The 24,102-nt window shown below is 43.4% G+C and overlaps 1 protein-coding gene across 2 annotated transcripts in view; it reads right to left on the bottom strand.

Moving 5' to 3' along the window:
- PNPLA7 (patatin like phospholipase domain containing 7) overlaps positions 1-24,102 on the bottom strand; it is a 125,885-nt gene that overhangs the window by 15,675 nt on the left and 86,108 nt on the right. For both annotated transcript variants that reach the window (XM_040531088.1, XM_040531089.1), the window contains 6 exons: positions 19,840-19,996; positions 11,866-11,982; positions 7,217-7,286; positions 4,817-4,933; positions 2,378-2,526; positions 758-910 (listed from right to left, as the gene is read on the bottom strand). In XM_040531088.1, coding sequence (XP_040387022.1) covers positions 758-910; positions 2,378-2,526; positions 4,817-4,933; positions 7,217-7,286; positions 11,866-11,982; positions 19,840-19,996 — 763 coding nt within the window. The remainder of the gene's footprint in view (positions 1-757; positions 911-2,377; positions 2,527-4,816; positions 4,934-7,216; positions 7,287-11,865; positions 11,983-19,839; positions 19,997-24,102) is intronic.

Raw genomic sequence — 24,102 nt, 5'->3', positions numbered from 1 at the left:
ATGGAAAAAGACAGTAAAATAACTTCCTTGACAAGAGACAATGAGCCAAAATTGCTATCATTCCCTCAAATCAGGCAGAAATGTTTTGGTTTTGAATGCTGGATTATGTCACCAAGATAATTCAACTGCACATCTGGAGTCAGTTCTTCCCATGCTGATTTCCGATACACATCTTTGGGATTTAGCTTTTGTAACCTGGTACTACCCTTTTTACTACGTCCTTCCACTGACATTGGTGCCATTTTCCTGATATGCTATCAGGTGTGGAGGAATTGTGGACGATATGTTTTATTAATAGAAGTGTTGAAATGTTAGCTGAGTCAGGTATTTTAGCATGTTACCCTCCATTTCAATGATTCACAGCCTCCCCACAGATTTCTTCAAATCTTTCATGTGACAACAAGCTACACAATCAAGGAAGAGAAATGACACCATTTGACAAACCACAACTGCCCAAAGCAGCTCAGACACCAAAGAGTTTTTACCAAGCAGCTGAGTAAGGACTGACATAAGATAACGAGGCAACTGATCCGTTCAGAGGTTATTATATAATCACAATTATTAACTCAATTTCTACTGTTAATCCAATCTCACAGTCATGATATCATTCCATGCTATTATTTAGTGTCAATTATTCACTCTGTGCCAACTGACTTCTCTTACTCTTATACAGCTTAGGTATTAATTAGCACCACAAAGCAGTAGACTTCTGCAGAATGTCAGTATGGGGGAACTGCCTTCCCCAGGATGCACTTACACAGATTTCATCAAATTTCCCAAATTCCAGGGTGCCGTATCGGTCAATGGGTGGCCGTATATACTCGCAGTACTCGCTGTTCTTCACCATCTCCAGCTGCCGCACGCAGCACACGTATGCAAGCCGTGTCTGGATCTCTGCCATATTCAGCACCTGCCAACCAGGACAGACGTACCCATCATGATTAATTCAGAAATTTCATTTCAGAATATGGTCTGTATTCACAGTGGAGAGAAAGCAAGTTATCCATCAAGCTTATTCCAAAAGCACACAGAAGCCTGCTGAAGCCTTCACACATCAGCACCTCCATCTGTTTCCCAGGTAGTGTGGACAGCCAACAAGTCTCCAAAGTCAGGCACATTGCTGCAGCGCAAGGTTGAATTGAGTCTTCCATTTCAGGATGTAGTGGTAACCTCAGAAAGAGGTCTGTGCTTAGCTGAGAGGGCTAAGAGATCCTTCAAGGCAGAAATCGGTGATGATCACTACTGTACCAGGGCAGAGAATTCGCAGAACCACAGAATCATTGACATTGGCAGGGACCTTTTGATACCCTCTGGTCCAAGGCCATTATACTCAGGCAGGGTCAGCTACAGCAGGCTGTCCAGGACCATGTCCACCTGGGTGAGAACACCTCCACAGAGACTCTACAACCTCTCTGGGCAACCTTTTCCGGTGTTTCACCACCCTCACAAATCTAAAAATAAATTTTGAAAAAAATGGAATCCAATGTGTTTTCAGTTGTGACTACTGCCATTTGGACAGTTGCAGTATTTCACATGGCACTACTGAGGAGAGTCAGAGTCTTTCATTTCCCCAGCCAGACATTCCCACTACATGCTGGGAGCAGCACCATCAACTCTGCCAAGACCGAGCAGGGCACTCAGCTGCACCAGCTCCAGAAAGGATGCCAGGCCACTTCTCAGGGAGACGAGACCTTTTCAGGGAAGGGATTTATTACAGAGGAATAACCTGAGATTACAGAGCAGTACCCACAGGTTGTAATATTTCCCCTAACTTTGGGAAGCAAGGTTTTTATTTCCAATTGCAAAATGGGAACACGTTAATCACAGTGGGTAAAGGAAAAAACAGCATTCACTTTGGGGAGCGCTGCAGAGCCAGATAGCTTAGGAAACGCAGAAGAATACTTAATAGAGTTGGCTGACTGCATTCGACAAGAAAAAAAAAATCATACTCTGCAGCCCAGTGTTTATGAGTAGCAGTTGTATGGTTAATTACTATCTAGCACTAAAACCTCCCTAGTCAGCCATCCAGAGACATTAGGATAGAAACACTGAACTGGACTAAGTTATTACTTTTATTGGTGAAATCTGTAAATTCTGACTTTATCAAAACTAACTGCACCTACAAGAATAGGTTTCTGTGCTCTAACAATTGTATGACCTTCTGCAGGCCACACTGCAGAGCGGGGCTCTACCCTCTCCCCTGATGCTCTATTTCCTTTGGTGTCAGGGCACTGCCCAGCTTTCTCCATCCATCAGTATGAGCTCAAATCCACGAAACAACATGGCCTGTTACCAGGCTTGCTCTCTGAATAACCAAAGGAATGCTTCCTGCTCTGCACATTAAAAATAGCTGTGATTGCAATGCAGTCTGCAATACCTTGACTTTCTCAGCCAGGGGATTCCACCTCTTCCAGAGCAGCCACCAGCCAGACAAGCAGTCGCCGTAGTTGGTGAGGTCGGTCTCATCTTGGCTCCCCACATCGATCGCTATCACCACCTTTGCCCCCATGGACTTTGCAACATCAGCTAGTGGGAAAGAAGGTCATATCAGTACACTTTCCAACAGTGATGTCAACTCTGGTGCTGCACAGCTAAACTTATATATACTCTCTAGCTGTATGTATGTAACTTGACATCATACCTACCATGAGCATCTCTTTGAGCAGCTTCATATATAAATGTTTGCGGCAGCTCTGTTGAGGGACTATTTCCCTGGGGAAGCTCCTACCCCACGTGCCCTATTTGAACTACGAGATCCCACTGTGCACCAAAGTGAGCCCCTACATAGCAGCAGGGTGAGTTCACGTTGCTGAACCGCTGGTAAACATCACTTATGGGGGAAGCTTTCCCCCAGATGGGCAGGCTGACCTGACTCACCGACACCACACTGCCACCAAAACCAACGTGAAGGAAGCAGCGAACCTGTGTGGCAGGGAACAGAGGAGAGAAGCCAGGACACACACACAGCACAAGTCCACAGTTACACCAGACTAGTTATAGCATGGCAAGTCGCATATGAACAAAGCCCTGGGGAACCTGGAGAGAGAACAACTGGCAATGGCCTTAAAGAGGAGAGTCAGCAGTGCAGAGGTGCAACCCTGCAGAGAGAAGACAAAGAAAAGGAGCAGCAAAGGAACCCAACAGCAAGGAGAGGCTGGGAGGATTTCAGTCTACAAAAAGCCTTGGGATCCAAGAGAAAGATTTGCATTTGAAGTTGGAGAGAAATGAGGCAACACTTCCTACTTCAAGGTCAGTAGAAAGAGAACTAGCTACAGCCTTTGGATATGGGTGAAAATTTAGGGAAGTGCCAAAGGAGGGAAAAGAAGGACACACACCTTACAGAATGAATTTATACTCCTTCCACACCCCCAGAGTCCAAGATAGTTGCAGTTTCCAGAATAGTTATGCGTAGGAAAACCACAGCTCTGAAGAGCCAATTTAGATGCTTAATTTAGACACTTATTTAAATCAGATCTGTTCTGTAACTTGTACTTCTATTACTGGGCTGGTTCAGTCTATTCATCTCTTCCACCCAGTGTCACCTGTATGTGCTCTGTGCACTCTTCCAATATATACAGGTGAAAACGGTGTCTTGGTTTGCAATTCATGGTTTTGCTTACAGACACACACAGCGAATGTCAAATGCAGATTTTGGGGGTCTATTTTGTGTTCTTTCTATTTCTGTTTTTCAGGCAAATACAGCCCTGAGGAGAAAATACAGTCTGGGTTTGTCTTGAACATGCAAAAGCTTTAGGATGCTCAGATGTAGTCTCTGACTTGGATTTCTTTCTATTTGTACACAAACTGAAATGGCACCATACATCTCTTTCCTGTCTTGGCCATCCCCCTGACCCACCTACCTTCCAAGCTTTCTGACCACAGTGACAGCCCTGACACAAAACACATCCCAGATAAGCACAAATGAATTCAAGCACCTTGATCCCTTTTGGGTTCAGCCCTCAGATCAGCCCTTGTTCCACATCAGCCTTCATACACCACACAATTCCACCCCTGCCACATGCTCGCAGCTAACCAAGACCCCAGCTGCACCCTTCAGGCTCTGGGCACTGAGCTCAGCCCCTAGCCCTGTCCCCTCCGGGCTGGGAGGACGAAGCTGGCACCTGTCACAGGAGCCCCCACTGGCACGAGGCTGCCCACTCTTTCCTCCCAAGCACAGTTTGTGCATCCTGCCAGCTCTTCAGGGAGGCACACTGGCAGACTTGCTCTCAAGAATAGACATCTGATTTAACAAAGCTACTCAAAATACTCACTGCTTCAATTCTGCGCCTACGTTACAGTTAAAACTCACAACTGGACAATAAAGAAAAGAGAATTCTACTACGCTGTTTTCAATATCAACAGTCATTTACTTTCAACAGTCCTCCAGCGAGTGCTCTGATGCAGCATGTTCTACTAACACAGGCACCAGGCTGAATAATGAAGAATTAATACTCTTGCTTTCTCTGAATTAGTTCTTATTCAAGTGATACTTTTGAAAAGAAGCACAAAGATAGACTATATACTTGCAGTTTAATTTCTGCTCTCCTTTCAGTGAGCACTAAATTGGAATTATATTTTTGGAATAGGAATATTAGGAAACAGTTCATAACAAAGAACAGTCTTAATAAAGCCTTGGTAAAGCAAACACCTAGGAAACTGAGAACAATGACTCCTGGTAGCCATCATGAGATTAAAGGTGTCTGCAATGTTTCTCCTTGTTTCTTTTTTTGGAAAATAATCACGAGGGCAAAGTTCTGCAGACTGTATGACAGGATGTATTCTCAGTAACTTCTTCCCACCCGATCCATACACCTACCGGGAAGGTTGTTGATATAACCTCCATCCATCAGGAGATGCCCATCCTTCGGGTCACAGAGCGGAGGCATGTACCCAGAGAGAGACATGCTGGCACGGATGTACCTCCACAGAGAGCCTGCAGGAACAAGGAGGGGGGAATGGCAACAGCATTAACGCACTGCCACAGCGATGGGGTAGGCTTTCACACTCGTTACAGTAACCGGGAGATAGAGGTTCTCCTGAGAATACTATTAGAAAGTTATTAAAGCAGTTTATTATTTTCTATACCATAATCCTGGCTAGGGGGAAAAAAAAAGGCCATTCAGACCTACAGTCAGGCAAAGGCCTTAGGAAACAGTTTTAAGCACATGCCTCATATTCATTGCCTTTAAGGAGATTTCAGCACATGCCTGACTGCAGGGATCATCTTTAGTGTGTTGTTGAGCTTACACTGATACGGAAAGGAAAAGGCTTCTCCTGGGGACAAAGGAATAGAAGAAATAAGCAGATTGAAGTGCAGCTAAAGCCATTATGCTCTACAAAGATCCACAGAAAACAGACTTTTAGCAGGAGTTTAGCAGGAGCTGAACATGAAAAATACTGATTGCAGAAGCCCAGAAATTCTGCTTTCCCTGCTCTGCAATAAGCAAACATTTTCACTTATAGAACTAGTGCAAGTACATGGTGGCAATCTTATCTCTTCTGAGGACATTTCTGTTAACGGTACTGTAATGAAGAAAGTTAAAATCTTTTAAGCTGTTAGAAACAAAGTTTAATCAAGTAGAAATTGATTGGATCTGTTTCTTTTAAACCATTCTGCTTCAAGGGTCTTATTTACTGATTTTTCTCCTTGTAACATTTGCAACAGCTGAATTTGGATGACACCATAGTTCCAAAGATGCTAGTAATCTTGTTTAAGAAGTTAGCAATCTTGTTTAAGAAGTCGATCTTTAAAATACCCAAAATACATAAGAACGGTAGCGTTGGCTCAGTTCTCATTAGTTACCTACTTGATGTTTCAAACAAGCCCCCCTTTCCAGCAAACTGGGAATTGACTTTTTTTCTTTTCTTTTTAAAAACATATAAAAAGAACCATTACAATTGTAACCTAAACACTCCTTCTGCTTAGCATAGGTCAATACTGGCAAGCTTGTTTTTTATTATTAATAGTTTTAGTCGAGTTGGAACTTCTACAGGAGAAAAATGCTGACTTGTTGCATTATTCACACTGTTACCCAGCACCCTGTGCACTTTGGCACACACTTGAGTTAGCAACCTGTTTAGCAGCTGCAGTGGTTAGGATTTTAATTGCATTAAGGGGGGCTTCTAGGGCAGCTTGTGATCCAAGTCAGGGCTGCTCTCGTCCCTCTCTGACTCCAGCTACCCTTTGCATCACCTGCCCACTCCCTCACATTCGTGCTGCATTCCTGGAACTTAAGATTTCAGGAGAGGTTTTTTTGCCTCAATCCATTTTGATCGGAGCAATTCCTGCTCACAAGTGCTACTGCCAGTGTTCGCAGGAAGCAGGGACAAGCAAATGGGTGGAGCGAGTTTCTTCATCTACATCTTGGCTTAACCTGCTGTAGAACTAGAAAACAACCTCTAAGAAAGGTTAATCTTTTTCTGCTTGTTTTAGCTCCCTTGGTTGTCCTAAGACAACAATACCCCAGGGTCAGCAGCAGCAGTTTAAGGGTTCTGCGAGCCCCACCCTGGCTGCAGGAATGGATAGCCCTACCTGGTGGACAGCCAGCTCAGAAGATAACAGAGGCATGGCAGCAAAGGTTTCACCTGCCCACAGAAATATCTGCGGCACCCTGAAGGCTTGTGCCGTTTTCACTGAAGCCTGAGTCACTGCACCATTACCCCAAATAGCCAGACAAAAGCTAAAGCAAGTATCCCACAGGGCTGCCACCACATCAAGAAAGCAGAGCAGACAGCTCAGATCTTTCTCCTCTGTTCAGTCACTGTAAGGCGAATTACAGTTTTCCACCAGAGAAATACAGAGCCCTGGACACAAATGACAACCTAACCGAGCTTCTGCTTCAGCCACAGGAGTCTCTTTATTGGGAATACATCTTCATTTATAGGGAATTTGAAACTTAAAATGCGTTTAATGCATTAGTTCTGATTTATGGTTAAGACACCTGCACTTCACAGAATGCTTTAAGGGAACAGGACGGTGCCAACGGAGCCATTTGCTCTCTAAACAGTGAATCCAGCGTCTCAGTTAATTTCTTCCCCACAGCTCTGCTCCTTGTTATGTGTACGGCCACAGTTTGGTGCTCAGCAAATAACAGAGGAGGAGAAAACAAAAGTAAAGGCAAACTGAAAGAGGATGAAAACCGCAGGAACAAGGGGTGGCACTTCAGTCTCACATCCCTGTTTAAGACATGCTGCAGGAGGCCGCCTGCACACTTACCGTCGGTGTGGACCCTCATTGTTGAGGCAGTGATGTCGGTCGTAATGGTGAAGTAAGGAATCCACAGATCCTGCAACAGACGAGGGCCTCATTTTACCAAATCTGTAACCTTGCACTTAAACTAAAACCTGTGCCTAATACAGAAGCCAGTGACAACCTCTGCATCTTGACAGAGCTGTAGACACAAGTGGAGGAAAATCCATCAGCTTTGTGTTTAAGTTTATAAATTTGTTTCTTATGCAAATACCTCAGGCAGAACCAAGGCAAAAAAATAATTACTTTAATAGCAAAAAACACTTGTTCCAGAAGACTGTACATCATACAGAACATAACAGAAACCTCATACTAGGAGTTTATCTTTTCTAATATCTGCTGTTCTTTAAGATGAAGTTTTTTGGGTTTGGTTTGTTTGTTGTTGTTGTTTTTTTTTCTTCCACCCTTGCTTCACTTCCTGAAATACCAGAGCCCAAGACAAAACGAGGGAAGAACATGAGTTTTGACCCTCTTTGAGCAATGTTCTTCCACTGTAAATGACTTTCATATTGTACCGTATGGTGATGAAGTCGTTTCAGCAGGAGATACAGAGCAATGCTGCTGAGATCCAAAGCTGCCAAGAGTCAAAGACGACAACACAAAGCTTTGTAGCATTACTTACAGGAACATCCTGCAAGGCTGATTTTCAAGAAGACCCCAAAAGTTGCTTGAAATACTGCAGGGTAAAATAGCAGTGAGGAATGTGGTACATAACCTACCTAATAAGCAGGATTATACACAAAAAGAACAAACTTGTAAAGGACTTGGCTAGCTTGTTCAACAGAAGCTAGACAAAACCAAGCAGCCCTGTTCCTGGGTGGGGGAGTTCTCCTTTGTGTCTCAGTGCCTGTACTCACACCCCACTAGCTGGAAAAATGGAATGGGAGGCGGCTTCCCAACTGCACAGGAGCTTGTTGGAGAGAGGACAGTTTTGGAAAGTCTCTGTGGTGCCCAGTAAAAGGGCAGCCTGCAAAGGTAAAGGAGGAGGACTTGTTTGAACAAACATTACTTACGCCGAGAGAACAACAGCTGATAGTTCTCCGTCAATCATACAAAGCTGAATCTAGGCTGAAGAGGTAAACTTGCTTTCCCATCCATCCAGCCTCATATGCTTTTCACAGGGTAAGGCATCCGAACCTTCCCTGGCACAGCTCAGATGAGCCAAGCAAGGCTTTGGACTACAGCTGTCAGCACAAGCTGAGAAGTACTCCCCCTTTAGCACTTCTGGTGCAAGCTTTTTGTGCTGTTCAACAGGAAATTGTGAACTGCCAAAGTGTTTTTTTTCCTTTTTTTTTTCCTTCTTCTCCTCCTCCTCCTAGTGAGTTTAATCTCTTAAGCAGCTCTGCAAAGATGGTGGAATTGAGGAGGACTAACAGATGCTGCACAAGTATTACAATCCATCTGGTATAAATGCCACAGGAGGGGCGGACGAATAAAGTGTGACTACAGGAGTATTAGGGGTGCCTCTCTGCACTAAAGATATTCTGATGATCACAGATCTCGGTGCATCAACCACATTTTAAGTAAAAATACAGGAACAGGGAAAGAGGCCTAAGCTATGCTTCCTTGCATATTCATGCATGAAGGAAACCAAGCCACAACCTATTATACACTCATAAAGATGGCATTTCATACATAGTTTCATTTGTTTTCAAGAGAGAATGTTATTCAAGCCCAAAACAAGATTTACGAAAACTTTGTTTTCAGATTCCTCACATCAGAAACTCCAGCTGAGATGACCTGCAAGAGCACTTTTGTGTTTCTGGCATGAGGGATAAAATTCCTGGTGCTCTCCTGGGATATCACAGGATCACAGCACGGCTGAGGTTGGAAGGCACCTCTGCGTCCCTCTGGTCCAACCCCTGCTCCAGCAGGGTGCCCAGGACCACGTTCAGGTAGCTTTAGAAGATCTCCAAGGAGGGGACTCCATAACCTCTCTGAGCAACCTGTGCCAGTTCTGATACGTACTCTGATCTGGCACCCCCAGCTCCTTCCAGAGGAACACTGCAGTGTCATCTGCTAAGAGCTGAAAAGCTAAGGCTCTGAATTGAGGCAAGAAAGCTTGTTGTTCTCCAAGTACAAACTGAAGCTTCTGTGTCTATACGGAAGGATGATTCTTGTTGTCTGGGTGGACATGATGCTTCTGTAACTGGCAGGCAAGGAGCAAACGGCATTTTTCTGCAGATGTCAGGAAATGCTCTTATCAGACATAGAGTGTCCTTCATCCCGGAGGATGGGTAGTTTCAGAGGAACAGTAACTGTATTTTTCAGGAAATATCTTCCAAGCGCCCTGCCCTGTTTTTTTGTGTGCTTTCCTTAAAGGACTCACGTAGGCAGATTTCTTCTCTTGGAGCGCCTTTGGCTGAAATCTGTAGCAGCAATCACGGGGGTTGCTGGTAACCAGGGCTACCCCACAAACAACACTGCTGGGATTCTGGAGACACCTACGTGACAAGAGCTGTTCGAGAGCAAGTTTTGGAGAAAATGGAAACCTCCCTTTCACTGACAGAAATAACAGTTCAACGTAAGCGGCTACACTCCCTAGCTGCGATGCAGAAGAGGGACGAGGGCACACATGAGAAGTGCAGCAGTGACACCTCACAGCCAGGGCAAGTAAAAAGGATAACCTGTTCCAGTTCTTCGTAATTTTAAGCTTTTATAACAGTTGGCCAGTCCCCAACCTAGCCCCACGGGCAGAAGTGCTCAGGTTCTGCTAAGTTTAACAGGAATACTGCCAGGATGGAGTGGTAGCTGCCAAGCATCCAAACAGCACCTGTGTAAGGCTGGAACCAACCCTTGCTACATGCATTCGCAGCTGGAAATCATTGCTACCCACCCTACTCCAAAAACACCCCAACTGCTGAGAAAAAAATCAGAAATTTGAAGTTGGGATGTCCTGAAATAATGCTTTTAGAAAAGATTTCTTCATGGCTTAATGCTTTTGTCACTTTATAAGTTACTTTTTACACTTGGGCAGCTTTCAGTTTCCGTCTGTCTACTGACATGCTTGGCTAACCCATACTGACAGTATGAATTGCAATTAAGATAAGTAAATGCCTCCTTCCTTCCAGAGCCACACAACATTTCTCCTTATTTATCTGATGGAAGTCTTCCAGCTCAAAGACATCCTCAGTCACAGACTGAAGGGTTTTAGCCTGCGATACCCCGCTCTCACACAGCTGCTGCTGTTGTATGCCTCAGAACTGGATTTCTCATGGACAAAGTTTCCTTCCTGTGACCAGAAGGTCAGAACAGATCATACAATTACAGCTGCACTACATAAAAATTGTAGTGTAGGAAAGAAGTCTGCTGCATCTTAAAGGCAAGTACAAGGCACTACTGAAATCAACAGCAGTGATCATAAACCAGTAAGCCATGGGAAGAAAGGGCTACCCAAGGTCAGAGGAGACCTTCCTCCTTCTGTCACTTCTCAAAGCTTTCCTCGGCATTTTCCTGCAAGCTCACACTGCAACATTCCACAAGTCACACCACTCTACAAGTCACACCAAGTTAACTGGGAGAAGCCAGGGTCTACCTGGGTACCAGGGTCTACTTGGGTAATCTACCCAGACTGCCCGGGTCTCAGTGCTTTGCACAAAGGCAGCTCCCCAACTACACCAAATCAAGGAGAAGGGAGCTGTGTTAGTCAACAGTCGTGTTTTCTTATCAGGCACTGCTGAAACCAAATATAGAAGCTGGAATGCTTCAGGAAGGGATACGCACAACTGAAGGAGTAAGTGTGGTTGGTGCTGTCCAGCTAACAAAACAAAAATAATTCCAGTCTCAGAAGGCCTTATCACTTTAAAACCTGCTTGTTCCCAGCACCATCCACAGAGGAAAATGCTATTTTAAGCCCCATGTGATGATTAATCACTTACTTTCATCCTTGCATTTAAGTAGGGAATGTTTTGGATTATGCAGCAAGTTATCACTGTATTTTAAATATATTTATGAATCTTTTATCACAAGGATTCCAAACACAGGAATAATGTGGCTAAAACTGCAAATGATGTAAGGCTGCGAGACTACCCAAACCTTCTCTAAGCTTGGTGATCTAGAAAGACAACCACTGATAATTTACTTCATAAATTGCTTTTGCTGGGAAACAGAGGACAGTGGCTATCAGATCAGGTATATCATACAACATCTAGTGATCACAGTCACCATATGCAAAACAGAAAACTTTGATATTATTTCAGTTTTCAATAGGCTGTTCACAAATACTCAATCTTAAAAAAAAAATATGTTGGGACCCTCTTAAAGACCTTCTTTTGGTTGTGTCTCTTAGACCCAACTTGCATGAAAATGATATAACAATCTTGGCAATTTTAGTTCAGTGACACAATTCTAACTTCTGCTCTCAGACAACTGGATCCCTTTGTCAAACAGAGCAAAAGTAGCTAAAGATAATCTACTCCACCTGTATTTTTCTACATCCACCAAAATGAAAGAATACCCTCCCTCCCATATTCATGTAACAGTATATTCAGTTTAAACATTTTCAAGCACCCCACAGCCCTGTTGTAATACTAGAATGGAAGAAAGGCAGAAAGAAATTTGTTACAACAGAACACAGTGAAGTCATCCACTGTACACAAAGTGGGTAAACAACCTACCTCTATCTGCTTATCTTTGAAGATGTTGTTGATGCTGTTGTTAAAAGCCGCTCCAGAAAACATAGAGGTTATTGGATACGTCAAGTCCAGAATAGTCTTAAACACTGAATTCATAACCTAAAAAAAAAAAAAGTTAAAGGTAAATATATTTAAGACCCCATATTAATGTTATTCACATGTATATCTGAGAGAGGTTGTGTTCCAGATCCCACAGCAAATGTTGGAAGCATTGCTATTGCCAATACAAAAGTTGTCGATGGGACAGGAATACAGCTACAAGAACTACAAGCAGTGACTCCCTGTGTGGTGTCATAAATATCAAATAAAAAGCATCAAATTGCATAGCCAGTTTGAAGAAAGGCTATGTAGGACTGCACATTTATTTCCCTTTCCTTCTAGCCATAAACCCAAACTTTGTTCCAAAGCAGTGTACATAGGCCCAGGTCTTAACAAATGCACGTGGACGGCACAACTTAATTATTTATTTTAAATAAACAAGTATATTAGTAATTATCTCCCTCTTCATCTCCTTTTTGATTTGAAACCACAGCATGTTTAAAGTTTCCCATAATGTACCTGCAATTCACCTGCCTGGAAAGGAAATCATAAGTCTGTAAAGCAGGAATTGATGTAAACACTTGCACAATTCTTTTCATTTATGGATCACACAGTTTTTCTTACTGTCTGTAATCTACCTCCGTAAGCACTTATAAAACATGTAAGTGACTTTCTGGGATTGCAGCAAGTTTAATTAAGTCACGTTTGAAAGAGCTTTAAACACGCTTTCTATGTATTAGTGTCAATTATTTTTCATTCCCCAAGTGAGTTGTTGTGCTCTTCACCTGCTGCTTGGTAGCCAGCACGGAGGTACCGCTCCAGGCACTCTGTGCCAGCCAGGTAAAACAGATCCCATTGGGTTTCCTAAAGCACCACAGATACTATTATATTACACAGCAGTGGGCAGGCACTGTCAAACGTCTCTTTTCTAAACACACACATACTGTAATTAAGCTTTCATGGATTTTTTTCCTCTCCATTTCCGATGTTACATGTGTGCACTAACCTACAAGCTAAAATGATGAAAATACCTAAGCTAAGTTGACAATTCAAGCAGCACTACGGCCTCTGTATTATTAGTCCTGTACCTATGCTATTGGTCTCAAAGCTTGATAAATCCTAATAAAATCAGGTGCCTGAATATGTTACACCATACTCAGGTAAAATGCAATAGAAGACAAAGAAAAAAGACAATTAACTCTTTTGCAAATGAATAAGGTTTCACCGGATGCAACATTTATATGAAGTATTTTATCCCTCCACATTTCTCTAGAGTTTAACAAACAGCTTAACGGACCACATGGCATTGTGCACAGCTAGAGACCAACAGCATGAGACAGCCTCTAAAACTGCAATCTATTAAAGGCTCTGTGATCAACAGCTGGCCTTTGCTTTACTCCAGCAATGATTTAAAGAAGGATTAGCCTACATTGTCATGTCCAGCTGCTTTTAAACATACATTATGCATCTGCCCAGAGAAAACATGGCCAAGAACAAAAGAGAAAGCAGCCTTAAAAACTAGTATATAAGCAAAAAAAAAAATAAAATCAGGAGAAACTAAAAGCCTCAACACAAAGGCAGCTATGAAGCTGTTACCTTCATTCAGATCCTCATTTTAGGTTTTGATGGGGAGAGGACAGTGTGCCAGCCTAACTATGCACATGCTACCTACAGCTTCAGAGTTAAATAGAATTAATTGTGTACTTAAAACAGGGATTTAGTCTCTGACAGTACTTAGAGCAAATAATTCAGGGAAAGATGAATCTGCCAAAATTCCATTATTTAATACTGAAGAAAGGTCTCTTGAAACTCACCGCCGTAACATCAGGCTATCCTTGCTGCAAATGATCTTTATAATGATGAGCCTCTACATTTTCCCTGCAATTAATGCTTGCAGTCATCTTGTACATGAACAAAAGCCTTCTAATTAATGGTTATTTCCTAATATTCTCCTTTCTCATAACCGAAAGACGCCCTTATAGCAGATGCTGATGGCTAACCGTCTCCCTCAGCCTTCCAAAAATAGCTGCTACCACCTACCATTCCCAAGAGAAATGAACTTACAGATTGCGTTTTGGAAAGGTTGCCAGAGCCTCAACAGTTCTGCTCCACTCTGTACTTCTCTCCTGTCCAACAGGAAAAGGCCAACGCTGACATCTCTGACACCGACCCAGCTTCAGCTCCCTACAGCACAGCGATGGGAAGCGCAGCCTTGGGGCATCGCTACCACCTCTCTTCAGAGCAGGCATTCTGCAGTTCTTGGGGAACTTCTCACGCACGTTCATTTCTACAGCTCTGCTTCAAACCAGCTAATAAGAGTTTCAACCGTAAAAGTACTTTTTAAAGTTACCCCATGGAATAAGGCAACTTCAGCAAGGGAGGGACAAGGTAAAAGCCTACAAGCAGAAGAACAAGAGCTAACATACATGGTGGGCAAAAAGAAAACTGAGCTGTTACCTCTGGCTACCTTGTTCTTTGTTGCAGAACGGTTGCAAATCACTGCAAACCAGGATAATCCCAAGGCTTTTCAATGTCCCCAAGTATAAAAAAGCAGCAAGGGTATGTGAGAATTTGTTGCAAGGACAAAAACTAAAAGCAGCAGAACAGATTAAATGATTTTTTTTTTTTTTTTTTAACTAGTAGACCCGGAATCCAGAATTTTGTTTACTGCCTTTACAGTATTCATCTATAAAGTTTCAGTGAAACAAGCAAAAGAACACACAAAGAAAAATAAGTTAAAAGACAAAATAAATATGTAACTCACACCAACAGAGATTTATCCCAAAGACAGAAAATACAGCTAGTGGAAGTTCAGATTTAAAGGTGACCTATTAAGAAATTTAAGAGACGAAGAAAAAAAATATATATATATTACTTGGAACATTTAAGAAACCATGGCCAGCTCAGAGTCCAGTAAAGCAGAGAGAATGAAAAAAATATGTGTTTTGAGATGTTCTGATCCGGTAACCACTAACATGCCATCTGCATAAGCGTTAGCTGACACTGCTGCTACAGGGCAGCAATAGGACAGTTTGGTGCCTGAACTGCATGTTTCCAAGCAATAGCCGTTTCTGGATTTTGCGTGCACCCTTTTATCTGACCTTCACAGACAATAATGCTTGATTTGGGGTTAACTTCAACACCTCAAATGTTATGATCAAAATGGTAGTTATAAACTGTCATGACTATTGCACTACATGAGAATAGATTCTTTATGTACCTCTTGCTACAACTTTTTTCTTTTTTCTTCTTTTTTTTTTTTTTTTTTTAAAGATTTAACAAAAAAGCAACCTACATAAAAATGTAGGTCTTTTGTCAATAGCCTCCAATTCAGAATTGCATCTGAAAGGCAACCAGAGGGAACCACCGAATGTTAGGGATTGGAAGGACCTTGAAAGATCATCTAGTCCAATCCCCCTGCCGGAGGAGGAGCACCTAGATTAGGTCACACAGGATCAAATCCAAGAGGGTTTTGAATGTCTCCAGAAGAGGAGACTCCACAACCCCCCTGGGCAGCCTGTCCCAGTGCTCTGTCACCCTCACCATGAAAAAGTTTCATCTCATATTGAAGTGGCACCTCCTGTGTTCCAGCTTGTACCCATTGCCCCTTATCCTATCATTAGGTGTCACTGGGAACACTTTGGTTAGCTTACAAAGGAAAAAATGATCTGATTTAGTTTTTACAAGCACAGAACCCTACAGAACAAAGCCTTCTAAACCAGCTGATAAAGTTTTTTAAGAGGCCGTTTCAGAGCAGCGAACCGCCGCGCAGTACCATGCAGGCCCATGCTGAACGCCAGCACCAGCAGCTTGGAAGATGCCCAAAGCAAGCTCTCTGCTGTAGCTTACCAACCCCATTTGGAAGGCAAAGTGCACTCCTTCATTTGGGTGAAATATGTAACTAATTTCTTATTTCTTCAGGATGCACTGTGCTCTTTAAAGCTGCTTTAGCTTGTATTACATTTTGTTGTGCCTGAACCTGTGCTCAGCCACAATAACCACGACTCCGTTCACCTGGGGAACTGGGACCAGTTTATTCTTCTGATCTCCTCTGGTCAGGAGCTGCTTTTCCCCTAATATCTTGCCTGCTCCTCATGCCAATTGAGTATGGCAATGTTTGCCCACTCATCTCAGATTTTGTGTTTGTTTGCACGGATCTTTCCTTGTAGCTGTTGTTATATAGAGGAAGATTTGGCATATGAACAAAATAAAACAGCGTAGGATGCAGTGTAACTTAGAAAACACTGCACCTACTAATTATGCTCTCCCTCTGACTTTCACAGAGTCCTGCGTGCGGTCCCTAATGCATGGGCATTGCACCCATCCCCACTTAGCCACACAGGGTGGTTGCACGCCATCACCCGGGCTCCTCCGCAGCCGTTTGTCACTCCTACAGCATCCCCAAGGCATCCTCAGCATGCACCGAGTCCTACAAGGTCTATGGAGGTGGACATAACCCCAGGGTAGCAGAGAACAGCTTTCTTCTTTGAAGCAACAGATCCAGCAGTTCAGGAGGAGTATCAGGATCCAGACTGACGCAGCTTGATCCGACCCAAAGTGGGGCTTACCCTCGCAACAGGCAGCTCCTGGCACTGGTCTGGCCAAAAACTAGTATGGCAGAAGGAGAATAAAGCCATGAGTTCTTGGCCAAGGCAGTTCATAGCATCTCCCAGAACTCAAGAACCAGAGCAGCATTAGAGAGGCAGAACCTTGTGACTGCAAGCTCAGAAACCCCAGCTTAGACCCAGTTGAGCTGCCGTGCAACCACACTCAGATCAGAGACAGCAAATGGCTGCAGCACCCTACCCAGCAATTCGTAATGCAGTTCTTGTTATTGGAAGCTTTAAATTATGGATTCCTATAGTCATATTCCCTCCAACAACGGAATATTTCTTTGTCAAATATTTATACTTGGAAATATTCATTCTCCAATTAAAAACAACAATCTGAAAACATGAAAGTTTTTTTTTTATTGTTTAATTTTTGTTCTGCTGGTTCAACACAGGTATGGAAGAAATAAAGAGGCACTATATAGCAACTAACCTGACTGATGATTTTCATACACCTCTGTATTTTGACCAAAAAAAAAAAAGTCATTTATTTCTTTGCTGCTTCATTAGATCCAAAAAACACATCCCATTAGAAATTTCCCTTCTCTCAGCCCCAAGAGTACTACTGGAGAGATGCCAATTTCTAAAAATACCAAGAAGAAAAATGACTGCAGGACAAAAACCAGCATTTACTTTGACCGCTCCAAAGAAAAAAGAAAAAAAAAAAAAGGAAAAATCTGTGTTATCTAATCCATCACAACAGAGATATTTCAAAAACCCCCGTAGGCTAAAAAAGCTAGGCTACAAGGTTTTGCACAAAGAGCACTCAGCAATAACCTTCACCAGCAAAAGCTCGCAGGCTTTAGAGCAGCACAATCAGCATCTTCTGTAGCATGGAGCGGTGCTGGAGCCTTTTTGCATAACGTTGGCTTAACAAAAGCATCCTCCAAGCTCCTCTGTGTCTCACGCACAGCAGCCGCCTCCTGCAGCAGCACTCGCTGCCAGAGATGCTGCTCTGGAGGAGCAGTCCTGTAACTTCAGGACACCGGGAATTTGGGGTTGACTTGCTCAGCTCGTCAGTTAGAGAAGCAGCCTCACTCATACCTGGCCCTTTGGGTGGATTTTCTACGAATTGCCAGCAAATCTGCCCTGTTCTTACAGACAGAGCTAGTGCCTAGTGAAAGGAGCCCCTCTCCTTGCTCAGCCTGCAGCTGCTGCAACACAACAAAAAATAACTCAGAATAGCCACTGTTAAAAAGATTTATAATCTATTTTGTATGAACTGTTTTGTACATCGGCTGTGATCTGAACTTGGAGAGAGGGTTTGCATTGCTTTGTTCAATTCAAAATGCAAACACTTTGCTGGGCTGGGCTTCAGAGCGTGCTGTTAACAGGGAAAAGGGCTTCACACAGAGCAGTCTTTTCTGTTTTCGTCCTCAAACCCTTGAACAATTTCTGGTTTGAATGTGGGCTTGGCAAGCTTGTCAGAACAATCATAAAAACGTCAAGTAAATCCATTCTTCATTAATAACAAGAAATGTTTGCTCTAACAGAGGTAATTAACCTCTCCTCCAGCTGCTTATTTGCAGATTTCAAGGTACAAATACCTGAACAGCCTGAGCAGATGAGGCTGGGCAAAAGCCTGCCCTTTCCTTTGTGAAACCTTCTTTAAGCTTTGTGATTTTGTTCAGAAGTTAATCAATAGATTAAATTTCTTACTTTCACCTTTAACTATTTCTGGTGAAAGCAACTGTGATTCCAGAGGAGGCTGGTGAGCTGAAGAGCTGCAATAATGGAAATACAATGAAACTGGCTTCAATAGCAGCCCATCCCTGAGAAGCCCAGAAAACAGCATTTCCAGCATCACCACATCTTCAGAACAGACCTCACACTTAAACAAGAGGAGATAATCCTCTGGACAAATGCACAGAGGAAAATTCCGTCGCTCCAATCTAACCATTAAATACAAGTGCAACTGATAGAAGGCAGTGAGCCACAAACTGCTGGAGGCTAGGAAAATTATTGCAGGGAGGTCTTGCCACATGCTTGCCCTCCTCAGATGCTCTCCTGTAAGCATTTGATAGTGACCAACAAGAGAAATAAAGAGTGAAAGGTTAAACGTATCTCAGATACAATTCAGTAAAGTTATTTTTATATCCTTAATCTCAAGCCTCCTACACCTTTCTGATTTCAGTGAACTGCTCTGTATCATAAACAGTTTATATTTCAGGTGCTTCTCAACCCTGCCAGGCACAGGCAGTTCTTAAACAAAAAGCACAAAATCTCCATTTTCCTAGTGACAGAGAGGTGAAACAGCCTGGCTCCCACAGCTGTCTTCCCATCCCGACAGCACAAGCATGCACGGGCCTCAGTATGCGTTTTAATGTCATGGATTGTCTAGCTTGCAGGGTAAGGGGTGTCTTACAACCACAGAGCAGATTTCACCTTGATGCCATGGCAGGTTAGAAGACACCTGGGAAAGATAAGCAGTGTGTATGTACCAACTACGGCCTCTTTCTTATTTCCCCCTAAAAGTCAAGATTTAAGCAGAGTAGAGAAATCCCCACATTGCTTGCCTTCCAATAAGGAAACCAACATGAAAATGTGATTTTCACATAAACAATACAAAATTGGAATCATACTTATTACTAGCAAACTTCAGAAATGATGCTGATGTTAACCATTAGTCAATTTAACCAGTGGAACCTGCTGCTAGTACAATTTTCCCCCAACATCCTACACATTCATACACAGACGTCACTATTTCAAACAACCTTCCAAACCTTGATTTAACTACGAGTATATGGTTTTGTAATTATTAAATATTAAAGTTAAAAATTTATCCAGCAGCAGAGTACCACCACTTTGGAACTCTCAGGCTACGACGTGAATTACACATTTTGCATTTAGTTTAGAGAAGGATTACCTCTGTCAATCAGTTCCACTGAAAAATGACAGCATGTGAGAACGAAAGAGAGAAAGTTACACAAAAGAGAAACACATTTGTTGAGAGTTGGAAAGGAAACAGATTCCAGCACATAAAAAAGAAGATAAAGCAGAGATAAACACAGGCTAACACACTTAAACAATATCATTCTGCATTCATACTGTGACTAGGAGTTTGTACAGAGCAAAATTTTGCACTCCTCAGGAGCTCACATCCCTGCAGCCTGCCAGCACCATAGCAAGCAGCTTTCAAAATTCACTCCTCCTCTGCCAGGCAGGGGCCCTTTTTCCATACAGATGCAGAAGTGCAGATGGCTGCATTTTCCTTGGATGGCTGCTTGTGCATTGCTGCCTACTAAGGCTTGTGTTTAAGCTCTTGCACTCTATCTGAGAGGAGAAATACAAGATTTCAAATTCTTACCATTGCCCACTGCCTAGCTTTGATCCTCATCTGATTGTAGCTGCGTTCTTCGGCATACAAGGCACTCATAAAAGCACCAATAGATGTTCCTCCAATCATATCTACAGGGATGCCAGCTTCAATCAGCGCTCTGATAACTCCCACTTGGGAGCATCCCCTGCGACAAGAAGAGAAGAAAAATGACATTATCAGACAAACAGCCATCGAAAAGGCATAAACACATGAATGCTGCCTTCTAAAGGAACCTGAACGTGCATCAGCTGAACTGCCAATCTATTGCTAAACAAGATTCAATGCCAGAAAAAGCGGACTCATGAATGCAGAAATTTTCCAAAAAAAAGTCTCCCTGATGATCATAGGAAACGCAGATCGCCCAGTCTGACTTCAGTGTGAAATTCAGCAATACAAGAACAGCCAAGAATGAAACCAGTGGGTGTGCAAGGGTCAACATGGCTTTAAGACAGCAATGAAAAAGTCTACCAGAGCTGCTCTCAAGCAGTCAAGGATGACTGGATTTCAGAGACCTTTCAGTAAGACTCTTTTCCAGTGATTCTTCAAGAAACAGCCAGCCTGGGATCATGGGATGGGGCGCTGCACAGATTAATTATTAACTTGAAGATGGAAAACAGAGCAAGAGAAGACAAGCAGTCATCAGAAAGAAGGAATTTTGTTCAGCACACAGACCCAGAAAGGGGCAGATGAGGAGGCAACATTTGAGGATAATATAAATTCCTTCAGGGCAGTAAAACTAAAAACTTCCTCAACTTCAAGAGGTGCAGAAGAATCTTAGAGCAACGATGGAGTCGTCGAGTGATAAAACAAACACGTGAACCTCAGGGCTGATGGGACAAGACAAAAACACAGAAGTAGCAATGCCTATACAGCAACGAGCTCCTAACTAGCTGAGTTCACACCACATTTGGAACTGGTCTGAATGGTCACTGAAAAATATTAACTCAGTTTTCAGGGGAAAGTCAAAAAGCAAACAAAAGAAACCAGAATAAAACAGAAAACATAAGGACATAAACCCAGAATACGTCAGCATTCTGAAAAAGGCAAACAAGCTCCAACGTCTCGCTAAGAGAACGCTGCAGAACTAGGAAGCGCCCAGGGTATGGAAAGGACTGCACATGAGAAGAAGCTAGGCTCGAATCTCTGAGTGAGGAAGATTGCGACTGCCAGGAGACACGGGGCCACCCAGGTCATTCCACAGAAAGTCTGATGAAAGAAAAAGAATCTACACGCAGGCAGACGTACGTAACACAAATTGGGGAACCCCCTGTAAGCGCATGCTAAAGAGGTCAAATCACAAATGGATTTAAGGGTGACTGGGCAAGTCAGAGATCCCGGGCTGTCAGGGGCTACTAAGCATGACGGATCTAGGTGCAACCTCGCGTTCAGGAAGCTCTGAAGCTGCTAATTGCTGCCTACGCTCATTTCTCAAGCACATGCTATGAACATCAGACAGAAGAGCGCAGAGGTGGAACATTTGATCTGAACTGGCACGGTGGGCCTTACAAGCGACGACGCCCTAATGGGAGAGGAATCCCTGTCCCCTCGATAAAGGCAGCACAGAAGCAGAGAAATTAGCAGTGGAGGCTGATCTACCCCTTATCAGTGCAGAGTTATAGCCTCCAGTTTCAAATGCCTTGTTCGATTAATATCAGGCATGTCAAATTAGTTCATCCCACCCAGATGGATGTTTCTGCAGTTTAAGCCATACAGCTGTAATAACTTCCTTTCCCCGTTTTCATCCCATTTTTCCGCTCCCATGTGGTTTGCTCTATTTCCATCCTTTTTCCCCTTGCTGTTTACATCCTATAAATACTTGTTAACAGCTGCCAAGTCCACTGTAGGTGTCATTTCGCCAAGCTATGCCGAACGCATTCTTTCCATCCAAATAAATCCCCTCCAGCTGCTGAAAAGCTTTGAGACAGGTTCTCAATTATCCTGGTGTAAATGACTTCAGTGACAGATCTGTACTGGTGTAATCCAAGAGCAGAAAGTGGCTCATTTAGTTTTTGTCTCTGAATTCTCCTTCCGCCACTTTCTTATCGCTTCTTCCCATAAGATGCCCTAAGTTAAAAGAACTGTATTTTTTCCATCTGTGCCAGAGAAGCCCATTGTTAATAGGTTTGTAGATTGCAGCTATTTTTGCAATCTGCTTCTTGTGCCTGGTACTTACTGCTGCCTTGTCCCTGTGTTATAACTAGCTGATACTGATACTTCACTAAGGAACACACCTTACGCTATTGGACCTGCTTTCCAGAGAAAGCCTACATCATGTGGATCATTACAACATCAAGTAATTAATGTTAATTACTATAAAGTATTTCCTTCTTGGAGGGCAAGTCTAAACTGGCCAGGACTAGCTTCAGACTGGATTCTCTCCCTTTAATCTTTTCCACAATGGGATTTCTTCATTCACGCGATCGTGCATCCATAAAGTAGGAGGGGTTTGATGTGATCACTCTGGATTTGTTTTACTTCACTGTATGACGTCCTTGAATGAATAACAAAATCTTATTGCTTCTAATGGCAAACCATCGCCTCTGTGCCTTGGCAATATGTGCATCTCCCAGCTAAACACGTAACAGTTACATATCTCCAAAAGACACACTGATTTCGAGGTGCTGACCTGTAAGATGGGAATGAAAGTACTTCTCTTGCTCTGAAAGAGATCTATCGAGTGCCAGACTAAGTCATGCTTCATTTATACAAGACTACAAAGTCAATTCCTCCAATTCCAGCATCTTCAACAGCTTCATGACCAAACCTATTTGTGCAAACCAAAATCCCCTGGAAAGGTAAGGATGCCCAAACCCTCTCCATTTCTCCACGTGCCAATGGCCTCCTGAAAGACGACTTCCTAAACGTTTTTACCCCTCTTAACGCCTTTAGGTCACCACTACCCCGCAGCAACAATGCTACACGAAACTTTTCAACAACTTGTCGCCGTTGGATCATTCTTGGCCACTTCTTCTCAGCTCACAGCATGCACAAACACGGGCGTGCTGCCAAAGGAAGCTGTGTGCCGGGGCCGGCACTTTGCCAGGCAGCGCGCATCCCGCTGACAGCTCGCCGGTGCCTCACGCACAGCCAGCGTGGGCAGCCCTCATACTACAGCTGGAGAAAAAATAAAAATAAATTCAAGCCAGGGGGTAGGTCCCCGCTAACAGTCTGGGTGCTTGGGCAGAAAAAACAGGGATCGCGTGCTTCTTGAAACACAATTTCACACGGGATCTGCCCCGGTTTAGGACAACATGATAATATATGTGTTTGGCATGCACAGGACAAAGCAAGATTGCTTGTGGCAGTACTGCACGTATGCAGCAATGCCAGAGCGCTCATGTGGAACGGAGGAAGGGACTGGGAAATCTCTGCCGCCGGAGCTGAACGTCACTTACTCCAAAGGTAAGGAGGAACAGCGGAGTCCATCTAGAAAGGGGAAAGGACTGTCCCAGGTAGGGGATGCATGTTATGCTGCTGGAGCTGCATATGCAGCTGTTCTTTGCCTGAAGCTGCCTGCCAGTGCAGCTCCATGGAGCATTTCCCCTGCCAGGATTAATGCCCATCCCCAAGTCTTTGGTGCCAAGGACTCCTGGCACCAAGGACAAGTGACATAGATGATTACCTTCCAATAATTTGTACCAGAACCCAAAGATCTGCCCAGTGCTCTGGAGAAGTACGGAGCCTATATATTAACAAAAACTCTTCCATCATATATTACCCCTTAGGACAGGCCTGGTTAATCAGTGCCCTTTGTAGAGAGCAGCAATGGCACCAACCAGTTCAAGGAGGAACTGGAAATAAGACCCTGGAAATAAGACCTACGTTCTGCTTTCACCTCCTGGTCCTGCCTCACAACCTGATCTGAGCAGGGCAAGTTATGGACTACTTTCTGCAGCAGCTCTCCTCCAGTGCTGCTTACTGTACTACTTACCAAACTCGTGCTTGCAAAGCCTTCAAAAACAGTGACATACTTCCTAAATTCCAAGCACCATTTCTTCTTTTCTACCAGTAATTACAAATAAACGACCACAAAGCAGGGAGAAGAGTTGTGGGGTTGAAGACGTGCTTCCTCAAACAAGATAGCCCAGCAGTCAGAGAGCACAGTCTTTCTGGCAGGTCTGGCAGGAAAATTCCTGCTCCTGAAACAAGCCCATGCTTTCATCCCCTGGGGAAATGTTACTGGCATGCAACTCTAATACACGGAGGCCAGAGCTCAGCTGATAGAAGAAAAATTCTTCTGAGAGAAGTGCA

This window comes from Cygnus olor, chromosome 19, assembly GCF_009769625.2.
Source record: "Cygnus olor isolate bCygOlo1 chromosome 19, bCygOlo1.pri.v2, whole genome shotgun sequence".
NCBI classification, from domain to species: Eukaryota; Metazoa; Chordata; class Aves; order Anseriformes; family Anatidae; genus Cygnus; species Cygnus olor.
The sequence above is the reverse complement of the archived record's forward strand: the minus strand, read 5'-3'. Positions and strand labels throughout refer to the sequence as shown.